This window comes from Stigmatopora argus, chromosome 16 (genome assembly GCF_051989625.1).
Source record: "Stigmatopora argus isolate UIUO_Sarg chromosome 16, RoL_Sarg_1.0, whole genome shotgun sequence".
NCBI classification, from domain to species: domain Eukaryota; kingdom Metazoa; phylum Chordata; class Actinopteri; order Syngnathiformes; family Syngnathidae; genus Stigmatopora; species Stigmatopora argus.
Genome location: NC_135402.1, coordinates 4,374,555 through 4,388,767, shown reverse-complemented (window position 1 = coordinate 4,388,767; position 14,213 = coordinate 4,374,555). Strand labels below are relative to the sequence as shown.

At 37.8% G+C, this 14,213-nt stretch overlaps 1 protein-coding gene across 4 annotated transcripts in view; it reads right to left on the bottom strand.

The window, feature by feature from the left end:
• Positions 1–14,213, bottom strand: part of dcc (DCC netrin 1 receptor) — a 107,252-nt gene that overhangs the window by 62,864 nt on the left and 30,175 nt on the right. For all 4 annotated transcript variants that reach the window (XM_077622952.1, XM_077622953.1, XM_077622954.1 and 1 more), the window contains exons 2-4: positions 7,010–7,363; positions 3,123–3,410; positions 530–680 (exon numbers count right to left, since the gene is read on the bottom strand). In XM_077622952.1, coding sequence (XP_077479078.1) covers positions 530–680; positions 3,123–3,410; positions 7,010–7,363 — 793 coding nt within the window. The remainder of the gene's footprint in view (positions 1–529; positions 681–3,122; positions 3,411–7,009; positions 7,364–14,213) is intronic.

Here is a 14,213-nt window from a genome sequence, read left to right as displayed (position 1 = left end):
AGAATGTGTTAATAACTACTTTAAAGAAAGGACTATACTGGAAAAAAATGGCTTTCAACTCCCACTGAACATTAGGCAGAATGATGTAAAATATTTAAGAGTTTCAATTTCTAAATGTCCATCACAATTGCACTGATGTGCTGCAGGGAGTTCATCCTCAGCATAATTTCTTCGTACTGCTCACCTTTTCTCTGCCCATTATTTATAGACCTGCTTTTGCCAAGTAGTGCATTACACATGGGTGCAAATAGCACTTAAGATACATTTGTCCAAAAAAAAGAAACAAGGGAGAAAAAAAATAAAGAACAAAATTTATTGATGTATATTTTGCCACTTTTGGGACCCTGCACACAAGTGCATCTCCCCAAAAAGACAAATTCTGACCAATGAACTGTGGTTCAGTGGTTTTTCTGTATCTAAATCATTTTGTCAGATCAAAACTCGTCATAATCTGGTTTCTCAAGTAATCACATCTGTGGGGAGCTGTGTAAATTATTACATGGCTCTTGCGATTATACCACAGACATACCAAGTCTGGATCACTTCTTCTCCTCTACGCCACTGAATGCTGGGAGTCGGGTATCCGGAGGCGGAACATTCCAACACGGCATCGGTCCCCAGGAGAGCTGTTACTCTTAAAGGACGCTGCAAAAACTGCAGGTTTCGGTTTAGACCAGGCTCTAAATGAAAGAGAGGGAGAAAAAGAATGTAAGGACTGATGTATAAACAATCACAGACTATTTAGATGCACTATTACCAAAATAAAAGAATTGACAGAGAGAGGCCTATTATTTCTAAGAAAATATTGTCGAATGATAATACACAAATACATTGCTGTATGTCATTTTTAGGGTAAATACTGACATTTTTACTATCCTGCAGAAAACTATTTTTGCTGCAAAATAGTAAAAGTACCAGTATTCTGAAAATAAACGCGTCAGCAGTAATTAATGAATTTTACAACTTTGAAACAATGTCCATAAAAGCACCCAAGCATGGCCAAGGACAAAATATAGTCATTACTTTTGACTGTTGTGATTGCAGTAATCACAACAAGAGAAATTCAGGTATGCAATGTCATTGTGACAAAGGCATGGGTAATGCTTGAGTTCTGTGTAAAATATAAAAATGTTTTAACACCTATTAGACTCAACATATGTTATTTTGTATTATGGAAAATAAAGGCAGTGTTAAAAAGGGGATCTTGCAATGGACTTTACATAGTATTGCAACTACCTCTTAAAACTTTCCAAAACAGAAGCATCCAGAGTCTGCTGCATTTTTCAGGTAAACTTTTGACAGCTACTCAGCCCTTTCACTTTTTTCAGCACACCTATTACCCCACAGTGGAGAGTTGCACGACGCAAGATCCACTGACACCTTCCTCACTCAGATTTCTGTCTGCCTGGTTTCTAGGTTTCTCCGTTGTTTTGGTTTCACAAATTCACAATATCCTCACCCACTTTCTCCATGAGCACATGTTCTACCGACGTGGGAAGCAACGCTCCCACGCTGCTCACTTGTCCTTTTCAATGTATTAGTGTCTCGCGGAACTATGTTACCATGTAAGTTTCTGCGTCCATGGATTTCTTCAGATAAATCCCAAACAATAACACAAGCATCATGAAGTTTCATGAAGACTCTTATGATTCTTTATTGCTGAAAAACTGACAACCAGTGCATTTTCAAGTAGTTTAAGCTCACAAACAACAAAACAGCTAATGGAAAATTACCCTGGGTTTTTTTCCTTAACAACTTAACTGCAACACTTTAGTCCATGAATCTAAAATACTTTTTCCTCATAAAAACAATTACAACATTTTTCCTATACCCAATGCATTGTAATCAACCAATTCCTCCAAATGCATTTAAACACAATACAAAACTGATCAATTCTACTGCCTGTAGCATTTTCTAGGAAATCCTAAAGAAACGACATACTATGTCAGTAAGTGTCATTCAGGAAATAATGTCACTTTGGATGCAAAGTTGACAAAAATGACTGGAACTTAACCCCGAAAATTGGAGTTCTTGCTCTGATAGGAAGACGTGCTATCACCATGCATCATCTGTCACACTCTGAAAGGTTCAGTTAAGAGACTCGTTTCCCAGTTTGACAAGTCAAGCCCAAGGACATCAAACAATACACACAAACAACCTATGCACACTTCGGTCTACTGTGGTGTCAGATTTGTCTGCCCTCAGGTTGGCCCGCAGGCTGAACACTTCTAAAAAACATAACATGATTTGCTTCAAGAATAAAGAAATTCCCTCACCGACACCTGTGCAAATAGAAACTGCTCTACTAACCATCACCTTTAAAAATTAATCGCAAAAATGATATAATGTCAAACAATACTGTTTATCAGGAACATACAAGCTTAGCAGAAATTTAAAAAAGGAAAGAAAATAGTACAGTTGTTTACAGAATAAGAAGTGTGTGACCATTGAGTAAAAAACTGAATTACTGTGTTTACGGGCCACTGTGATGGTAATGACTTATCCTTACTACTCCAATTTTGTTAAGGAAAGAATGTGGAATTGTGGACGTTTATTCTGCTATTAAAAAAACAAATAAAAGTCATTTCATCAGAAGTCTGACAGCAAAAGGTTCATCAATAAAATGCTGATCATTATACCAGCAATGGCCCGCAAAGGATGAATCAGGGAATATTTTTCAAGTTCACTTGTAGTTGCTAACACCAATCAATGGAAACATTTGAAATAGCTGTTATTATATCAATATCGCAGATCAAATTAGAGTTTACAGGGCTCATTTACATAAATGTGTTTGACAGTCCTGACCTAGCTTCGCCTAATCAATGACTTAAGGAGTCATAGCGTACAAATGGGAAATTATAAATTTGAAGAACACAGTGGTCCAAGAACATTAAAAGTGATAAAACATTTCTGTCAGACATAGGCCCAGACAAAAGAGATGATTATTGGGAAAAACTCCCAGATGTAGAATATCTTATTGAATCCTCATGCTGTTTGTATTTAGAGGTTTTAGAGGGTTTTCTTTGGCATAATTAATCATCAGCAGCTTTTAAAAGCAGGTGGCTAAATTCCACGCAGGCGTCAACTAATGTATTGCAGCACATCAATGATAGGTCAATTACCTGGGAGGACCCGCAGCTCGGCATCTGTTCCCGTCCTCGTGCTGCCAGGGTTGTCGGCCAGGCAGCGATACGTGGCCGAGTCCGGAGGCTGCACTCTGCTGACCTGCAGAGAACCGGATGGCAGCACTGCCAGCCGGGAGGAGGAGTCAAAGGTCACGGGAAGATCGTCTCGGTTTTTTTGCCAGCGGATGACTGGCGTGGGTTCTCCTGAGACCTCGCAACGCATCAGCGCCGTGTCGCCGAGGAAGGATGAGACCGACTCTGTCGGTACGACAACCCTCAACGGACCTGCGGAGACAGAAGACAGAATGTTTTACAAATATGTACAATAAGTACAATTTGGATCTTTCCTACTTCAGTGTACAGTGATAAATTCACTGACTAGATTCGATTGTGAATGTACCGTTGGCAAGATCACAACGGCTCATTATTTCACCCTGACATCAGACCACGACTACATCAAGACAAGACATCGAAACAGAGTCGATTCTAACACTGCAATGTCGGAATATATACAATATTCTTAAAACAGGTCGGAAAAAAACATGCAGTGAGCTGACAGTCAAGTGTTTCAGGTCAAGAAAAATGAAAAATAGATGAGCAGAAAGGAATTTCTGACACCAAATGTTTTGACAAATGCTTTGTTTGACTAAACATCCGAACACATCCCAGACTGACTAAAAAAAGGCCAATTCAAATATAACGGATGACTGAGTGTCAAGAAAATCTGCCACTTCCTTTCTGCTCAGACCCATGTCAAGTGCGAAGAGCCTGTGGTCACAGAAACAGAGAAACCTCGCATCAGCAGTCTCCCTCTCCAAAGTCTTACCCAAGTGTTGTTTTGTTATATCGAGGCTGCAGGCTTCACGTCCCTGTAAGTCGTTTTTTAAAAGCGTGATAAAGTGTGAACATTTTGCCAGTTTGCTGGACGCACATCGACTTCGTGCTGAGAACCCCATGAATTTGTCGCCTGTGGCGACGGAGGGTTACAAACGTCTATTTCAAGAACTTCGACACTGCCATTCATTCATCCCTTTCATAGGTGATCTGAAACTCACTTTTGAGCAGATTTGGTTTAGTTGCCAATTTTAAAAAAAAGTGAAATGAATTTATCAGGTCCAAGATGTATAAGTACATATCAGTACCTACATATATATAATCAACCTCTTGGTTATTCTCTCAATGAACTTTCTTCAGTGTGGTTGGTATTTTCCCGGATATTTTGGGGAGTCTATGTATTGCTTTCTGAAACAAGGTCATAGCATTACTATGGCATCGCCCGGAAAAGTGGTGACACGGGACAAAGTGAATCTGGATTGCGTGTCTTATATATTTTCGCTGGCTGTCAGTTCCCATTTGGATCATTTTAGAGTGCTGAGGACACAGATTATAAACTCTTTTGTTTTTAAAATCATACATAGAGTTTTTATTTTAAATGCTTTTTGTATTCATTACTTATTACCTGTATTACATCATCTCAAATATTTGAGTCAAGAGACATACTAAAAATGTAGTAATTTGAAAAGGGATATCATCGTTTGTGTTTTGCTTGCTATTCACGTTTGTTAGTTTTCTTCAGATATCTTGTTTGCATTTGTGTCGTGTGCTTGTTTAGTGCTGATTAGAATATTGATTTCACTTCCTTTGTTTGCGTTTGACCCAATTAGCTTCTCTTTTCAAGGGATTTCTCGCATTCTCGTCGCTTGAATGGGTACACAAGAGGCTAAACGTGGATAAAAGGAACCCATGTTTCCATAAGATTGAATAAAACAATATTATAGATCATGAGAAACTGGCTCATGGTTGGGAGTTTTCCTTTTATTGTTATTTTTACTTATATTGGTCTTGATTTAGTTTAATTTGCCATTGTATTGCGTCTTTACAAAGTCATCATTCAGTTGATGTCATGTGTTAAGTTAAAGCATTTGACTAAAAAAATACAAGCGATAAAAGAAAAAAAGTTGCACAAAAGATGAAATGTTCAAATCACTTATTGACATGGTTTGAGTGAAACTCATCTATTCTCAATTAAGACCTATTAGAAATAAATAGCTCCAAGTAGGTGCAAGCCAGTGACATGCTAGTGAAAATATTAATTACAAAATTATAATCATTAATATAAAAAGTATGGGAAAATATTACTATTAACAATGTATTGCGGAAGAAACTAATGAAGAATTACTGCCAGAAGGACAATTACACAAAATGGGGTAATTTACCCAAATCCTCATATTTGAAATACTGGCATGTGAATAATGAATTAAAATTAACAGAGCATGAACAGACTAAATGCCGACACCCATTTAACTGAATTGTAAAAAAAAACAACCTTGAACACGTAAATGAGGATACACACCATTTTTGTCCATTTTTCAATATTTACATGTCCACATTCTAAATAATTCAGGTCCCTTCTTAAGCTCATATGATCATAGACCACGCCACCAAATATGCATGATTCTGTGTGTGTATAAACCAGTACATGTACAGCAATCTTTAGTAAAAGAGGGTCATGTGATCACAGAGAATAAAAAACTCAAGTAATCAAGAGAATTGGTGAAGAGTGAGAGAAATGGGTCAAACCAAGAGGAAGAAGGAACATAAAAGGGGGGTGCCGAAGAGGACTATGGCGTAAAAAAAGCATCAAGAAGACTCCGAGAAAATCTGAACCTGAAGATGGCTTTTCTTCCGTCTCTCTATTAAAACGCCCACAGTTTTCATCTTTGTTTGTAAAACCCACAAAAATAAATCAGATAGATAATAACATGCAAGTCACAGCAAACAGATGCAAGCTTCAGAGGACAGTTTATCTGCAGTTGCTCTGAATATCTGCCTTGGGAACAATTATCTATGTTTGCCGGTCAAACTTTAGCCTCATTTTCCCAACTGTCTTTAATTGGGATTAGCCCAAATCTGCAGGGAGTTGACCACCTGCTAATTGGGCAGGGATGGCAAGAAGGATGCGCACATCTCTACTGAATACATTTATTACAGAAACAAAAACATATTTGCTTAACGACGTGCACAATCAAACAATTCTCGATTGGATGTATGGTCAAAATAGAAAAATATGACTGTGAAAATATTGAGCCTTTTCCGCTGTCATGTTTTAGGAATATAAACTTCAGTACAGTTGCCTGAGTCAAATGTAATGTTAAACCCTGAATAGAGGATTCCTTTAATCTCCACCATACACAAGCACCCGGTGAATGTTCACTGTTGCTAATTAATTCCCAATTTACTATATTCTCTGTTTGCATACACAGACGCTCTAGTTGTTAATTGAATTTTTAAGCTTCCTCTGCTAATTAGCATTTTGCCTTGTAATGTATTATTAGTCCCGACTGTTGCTTCAGTCAGCTTTTTTCGTCTCGACTTGCATGGATTTTCCTTTCTCACTCTCTTTTGTTTTGTTGTTGCCTTTTTTTAATGAAAGGGTTCCCATTTTAAGGCATGAAAAGAGAAAATACATTGGGACAAAGTGCCTAGTCAAGCTCAATATACGTACACCAAATTCACCTTTAAATTAAACGTCGAGAAAGTGAGCAATGTATTACATAGTTATATTCTGTCTTCATTCTTTTTCCGTTTTTCAAATGTCAGACAAAAACGGACATAACTTTTTTATGATATTAGTGTCATTATGTTTGCACCTACTTAAATCTCTAGTCTAGTATAATTACACAGCCTATTTTAAGGACAATAAACCAACTAAAACAAATATCATTTGCCTCAAAATATGAAAAAATCTACATTAACATAGATATCTGCATATGCCTACTCGGCTTTTCATTTTTTTCCTATTGCAACAAGATAATTTAGCAGTTTTTTAAAATATATATTTTTTTGCACCTTTACTCTGATGGTCAAAATATATCTGGTCTTACCTGCCACGGTGACTCTTGCAGTCCGGCTTACGATACTTCCTAGTCCTTCTAGTGTGGAGAGGCACTGGTATTCCCCCTCATCAGGGCGATGGTGCCGTGAGTGCACAATATTCTGAACCAACAATGATCCGTTGGCCAACTCCTGCCGCCTTTCATCCACCAGGGCACTTAGTAGCACACCATCCTTCCGCCATGTGATGGTAGGCACTCCAGACGCCAAGTTGGAGTGTGCCTGGCAGTCAAGCTGCAGCACCCCACCCCGCACCGTTACTGTATCTTGAGGCTCCTTAGTGAATGTGAAGTCTACAAAACCTCTGGGAATAGTTGAAGATGATGACGATGACGTTTCTGAGTCTGCATTAAGGACAAAAAAACAGAAGAACTTAGAACATATGTGGCAAAAATGGTAACCATCTTAAGAATCTAAAATGTATATGGCTTTTAAATGAACATTATTTGTCAAAACAACACATATATCCCACTTTATTCCCTCACTGCCAACATGTTTCTTTTCAAAATACAATTCATTCCAAAGTACATTGATGTTTAGCTAAACTACTCTGCCTTTAAAGCCAAGAGCAAATTTGTATCCCAGAGGCGGCCTCATATTCAATCAAGCCACGATTTAAATGGTAGCAGACCATAAACATTGTCAGACAACAAAGGTAGTAAAATACAAAGAAAAAAAACTATGGCTGCGGTGATGGTTTATAGATTTTGCAATAAAATCTGCAGGTAAATTGGAGGTGCCGGTTGATTGTGTCTAATAGAAATTTCCTCAGGTGTTTAAAAGGATAAACCTGTTATTATCCACTGTTCACATTAAGACATGCCGTTGCAAAAAATCGGAAAATGTATAAACTATACACACTAATATCCCAAAAGTAATGTTATCATGAAGTGTCAGCTTGGGTCCTTCATATCGTAAAACACTGCAAAGTCCAATTGCACCATTTGGATGAGTTATGATGACTTTTTAATGTTATTGTTTCATCTTTTGTGAGGGACAGGAAGTAGAAAGCAGCATAGGGACCTAACAAAACAAAACAATGACCTGCGAGCCAGCTCAAATTCTTTAAATAGACTTTTTTTTGTTTTATCTGGTCAAACACAGCAAACTCACTAAAATTGGAAGAGCTTGCATTTAAGAATTTAATGATCTTCCCCCGTGTATTTATGACAGGTGGTCTCAAGTGCTGTATATTTTCAGATTTCTGAATAAATGACAACAGAGAACAAATGAATATGCAGTGAATATAACCTGGAGAGTGCATTGTTTAGCGAGAAGACACTGCGGTGCTGGAAACCTGTTTTTGTTTTCGTGTTCTCAGATTGAGTGTAATTTTTGCATTTGGCTCAGAGATCGGCGTCCCGCAAAGACCGAGTTTCTTCTTGCTTTTGATGATGAGTTTACCAAAATTCAACATTTATCCTGAGCAGAGTAACAGCGTGGATGGTCAATGTCATAACTCCAAACTTGTGGGCTTCCTGGGAATTTATAGTAGCAGGTTTAAGACAAGTCTTATTTAGAAAAACACAATCATCCAAAGTGTAACGTTGAGAAAATGTATCAGTTTTAAATTTCCATGGCTCAACTGAGGGTGGAACAGTGGAAGACTGGTGTGCAATAAGCTTCAAAGGTCAAGGGTTCAATCCTGTGCTCCACCCAGAAACATGCATCAAAATTTGTCATCAATTTGTGTCACTCCAGAAGGAATAGAAAACAAAATTGTAGCAAACTCAACTAAAACGTAAAATGACAAACTTACACAAAGTGGATTGTGAGCCATGGTCAAATTTTCAAATTAGTTCAGATTTGTATCCATAATTACTGAAAACTGACTCCAGGACACAGTATATATGACTCGGTCCTAACTTCCCACCACATTTGATGTGTTTTCACAGATGTCAGAACACATTTCCTCACTATTGCTAGTAATCAGGGACTCTGCGCAACTGCTATGTTTTGTACTTATTTATATTTCTTCTGAACCCCGTAACTGGGGAAACCCTTCCAAAAAAACACCCTGTATTCAATTCATTCGTTGTATAGATAATATCTACTCTAAGAAATGCTAACATCAACAATTTGGGATTAGAAAAGCCTTCATAATTAAAATACTTACATATAAATTAAGGAGAAAGATTTTATTTGACTTCCGGCTAGCACAGTTAACCCATTGATGCCTTAAGGTTTATTTCACGTATTAATCTTTTCTTCATGGCATGTCACATATGTAGTGGATTTGAATTCTAATCTGCCAATCCTTCCCTTCTTTCTTCCCTCATTTATGTCTTTTTCTCTTTTGGTTTCCTTCTTATTGATTCTCTTTCAACAGCCCCCCCTACTCACTCTATCGGTAAATCACTATCAGGACAGCTCTTTCTCTACTCACTCCCACTGGTCTTTCTTTCTCTCTCTCTCACTCTTTCTCTCTCACTCTTTCTCTCTCTCTCTCAGAAAGGCACACACAGAGACATCCAGACACTTCATCAGTGTGTCCTTGTCCTAGTTGTCCTGCAGTTTGATGTTATCACTCTCTGTCTGCTTGCCATCTCGCTTCTCATCTCACTGCCTGGAAATCTTTTTTGGTCAATATTTCATTTACACAGTGATCACTGTCCTGCTTCTGAGGAAAAAAATAAAGCTTCACAATTCACCAGTTTGTGCGTGCATGCATTTTTTTTTCCATCTCTGCGTATGCGTGTTTGTGCGATATTGCTGTCATGACAACAAGGTTGGATCTTGGGCAAGTGTCAAATTCAAGGCCCACGTTTATGTAGCCCCCGACAGCACAAGTGCACTAAAGATTGTCATTTACTGTATTTGTTGCTAAGACCTTGATACTCTGTTTACATGGAAGCCCCTTCTAAACTTGGACCACAAATTCAGTTGACGAATCAAAGAAAATGTGAAGAACAGAAATGTGGGGAGCAATTTGACCATGTCAGTATTCATTTTTATTCATTTGTTTTAATAAAACAAACATTTATGATATAGAACACTGATGGTATGCATTATTTTAAATCATTTGTTTGTTGTCCCTCATTAAAAACAGCTGCTTGGTACAATATCCGTGTCTTTCCAGTCCATATTTTTAATTTTACATAATTTTTTTTGCAACAAAAAGCACCAAAGCTTAAAAAGAAAATGCTGTAGTAACCAACAAGAGCTGTGAAGAATTGAACTGACTGTAAAGAGACCATTACAACACACGAACACAGTAATTAGCTTTGATTCTAACGGTCCTGACAGACAACAGTAACATTAACAGTTAACAAGCACAGCAGGGAAGGTGACAAATTTCCCCCAAGCTAACATGCCAGTGCAATCAGCATTTTTGTTTGTTTCCATTACCCATGTCCAAACAATTTTGTTGAGATGCCTGTAGCGTTGATTGGAATGAAATACACTCCTACTAAGGGTTAATATACAAAGAATGGTCAGTTATGTTATGCATGATGTAAAGAGTTAAATTGGAAGAAAACAGTGAGGTTAAAATACTGGTAGAAAGGAATGAGAGGAATTTTGGCTCATGTGCAGGCAAGAAAATCAAAAGTGCAGTGCTAGGATCCCAAAATGTTTATTATTGTAAAACTAAGAACAACCTAAATTTAAGTAAGTGCACAAAAACACTGAAAAAGAGAAAAAAACTTACAAACTTGGTCCGCAGAAACATGTGGCATCGACAAGGATGCAGCAAGGAGTGAACAAACAAACATGCACATGGGATAATGAGAAGATGAAGAACAGGTGCGTGACTTGGGAGGAAGCTGCTTTCTAGACAGTGTTTTGTTTATTTGTTTGTTTGTTTTAAACTTTTCAATATTACACATTTTGAATTATTACCTTTTTTTAAATTTACTGTTTGTACTCACCATTTACCAACATGCAATGCTATTTTATTTGTTGTTCTTATTTATTTTATTTACTTTCTTGCAAGAAGCAAAAAAAACTACTTCCTGTTTGTCTTATAGTAGTGGTGAATACAACTGAAATGAATGGATATGACAGCAAAATATAACACATTATTTTCCCAAGCAACTACATTTTTCTAATAAAATATTTTATTATCAGAAAATATAGACTCATGGTGAAGACAGTGCCCAATTATGTGAATATATAATCGAAAGCAAATTTAGTAGGTTTGGTAGTCAGTACCTCATTCTAATGCAGTGGTAAGCAGACCGAAGGATATAGAGACACCCAGGAGTTTGAATGGGGGGGTTTGAGGGGGTTGTACGTTGATGACAGCAATGTGGACGACAGCCAAAGCCATTTGAAAACACACACCACCTCTCCCAGTGACTGACATTGTGGGTTAGAGCATGAAAAAAGACTGTATTAAGACTCTGGGGAGCATCCAAGTGTGTGTGTGTGCATGCCCGCATTGGTGTGTGCTTGCCTGTACTCAAACTCTGTGCCAACTGAAGCATGCCAGGAAAAAAAGTCAAAGGAGGAAAAAAGAAAAACTGAATCGGAGGAAGGAGGACAAGGAAGCAGGAAGTTAAATAGTGGTAAATGAATACTTTGCTCAATAGCCTATTTAGTTGCTAGTATTTAATATTCTAGCATGGATCCAGCACAGTGTCCTAAAATGTTTAATGAGACAGAAATTTAAGATGCACTATTAAAAGTGTCATCCTGTAATGAAAAATGTAAATTAGATAGTGTGACATTTCCCACCGTGGTTAAATCTCTCTCTGAATTTATGTTTGCACATGACTGTTGAAATTATGGCAAAATTAAGAGTAAAAGGAACTGTTAAGAATGCCAAGCAAACACTTTATACCTTGAGTATTAAACATTTGAATGCAATCACATGATTGGAACAGAATGCTTTCATAAATTACAGTGCCAAAGTATTGGTGACAGGTTTAAATATTTTATGAAGTTATCGTTTTGGGGGTTTATGAAAAAAATTATTCATTTATCTTGCTTACCGTTTAACCTCAAACATATTAAAATATAGCTTCTTTTTTCTCAACTTTTTAAAAATCACAACACAACAGATACTGCTTAGTAAAACTATCTATGTCTCGAGGTTATCTCATCTATTTCAACCACTGACTCAACATAATAATCAAACTATTACTCTGTCATCAGACATATTTTCCAACTAAGGTCCCATCTGCATTGAGCTCCCGCACCAGCTGGACAGCATTGGTGACTCTGTGTGTGTGTGAGTGTGTGTGTGTATTTAGCATTTTTGCATTAAGCCTTCATTAACAAGTCTCACCTGTCAGCCACCCTCTGTGTCTCATTGAACTATAATTCCCATAATCCCATCTGAAATCTCACATCTGAGGTCCACAAACCATTTCACACACCCTGCGTGCACTCCCCACCCATCCACCCACACACACACACACACACACACACAGACACACACAGACACACACACACACACACACACAGACACACACACACACAGACACACACACACACACACACACACACACACACACACACACAACACCCAAACAAAGGCAAAGAAAGAAAAAAACTATGTAAACCCTGGGCAGCACCCAATATTCCCTCCACCTCAGAATTGTAAGGCAGAATGTTTTCCTCATGCTGCCAAAAAAACGTAAAATACATTACATGCATAACCAATAAACACAGAAGACGGATCATTAAGATCAAATCCCATGCTTTACTTCAACCCTGCCCTCAGACCCTGGTCTTGAAACTACTTGTATGCGGGAATTAAGAGGTCAAAACAAGTCAAGTTCTCACATTGACACAGTAGAGCAATTGAGATTTAAAGGGAAAAAAGTAGGTAAGTATCTACAGTCGTGGTTAAACTAGCCAAAAGCAATAATGTACTATCATTATTTCCTTCACACACTATTATTACTTCCTTCGCTTATAGGTGTAAGATGCTGACTCATTTGTACTAATAGCCTGGTTTCTTTACATTGCCTTTAACAGGCTTGCACCGCCTTGAAAAAGAAGTTATTAAACTCTGTGGGATATTTCATGGTTAAATATAGTTGATAACACCAATGGGTTTGTTCGTGTGATTTATGTGGTTTGACCCTGTTGTTTTCTTTGTCAAGCTTGCTATGATTCAGCTATTACATTTAAGAAAAGAATCAAAGTGAACTGAAATTCTGAACACACCGAGACAACAAAAACAAGTAAAATCGACCTGACGAGGCTGTACAAAATTTCATAGATTTTGACATGATGGTGTAATCTATCACTGGCAAATACAATTCTAAGCCTTTATTGAAGTGACTTTTGTAGAGAGGAATTATTAAACAAAATAGCCAAAGAGTTGCAAAACAGTGGCGCAGGAATACTAAATGGTCAGTGATGCATAATTGGGTGTTTAATTTCATACCTGATTGGTTGGCGGCCCCCCCAATGATCCACCTCTTTGTATTCAAGTCACTAAAAGGTCAGTTTTTCAAAATACAGTGTCCCTTATAAATGCTTTCAAAGGGTAGAAGAACAAGAGAGCAACTGAGTTAGACTTGAATTGTTTACGAGGCTCTTTTGGCCCAAAATGGCACGGCATAACCTCGTTCATGCCATGTCAGATTGATCAAATTCACTTGGTCCATGTATCATGCCGACCCCTAGTGGGAAAGGACGGCTGGTTGTGATCACAGAAAAGAAAGACTTCACACAAAGATGGTAAGTTCACAGCAGGCTAATCTTAAAGAAAAAAAATCAGCATTGTAAAGGGGAAAATGGTGTCAGAACGATTCTACTCGTCTTTGATCATGCATTGGCAACAGTGAAAACTGTAACAGCAAGTTGTAAGGAAAAGCCTGGAAATGGAAGGTTGAAAAAGATTAAAAGGTGGGTGTGGAGCAGGTCTTTTTTTAAACACACTCATTTTATGTTTTTGTAATCCTCTCTTTTCTTTTAGTTTGAACTGTTATGGGAAAATTCTATTGTTAGTATTTGTCATGTCACTGTTAATAGTACATAAACTGTAGCAATGACTCACTGAAGTAGAAGTTGATAGAGCTCGATAGCTTTTATTCTACACAATGACCATTGAGTTTATGAGGCCAGTGTTGGCCTATTGCAAAGGAAACGTTAAATTGCTTCCACCAGTTGCGAAAAGGACTTCATCTGGAAACCATTTCAAGAAGTGGAAGGTCAAGATGTGAGCAGCTCGGTAGGCCACCACGGTCACCAGTTTCACATTCTGAACATTTTTGCATGTGGAAGGAAAGGGTCAGT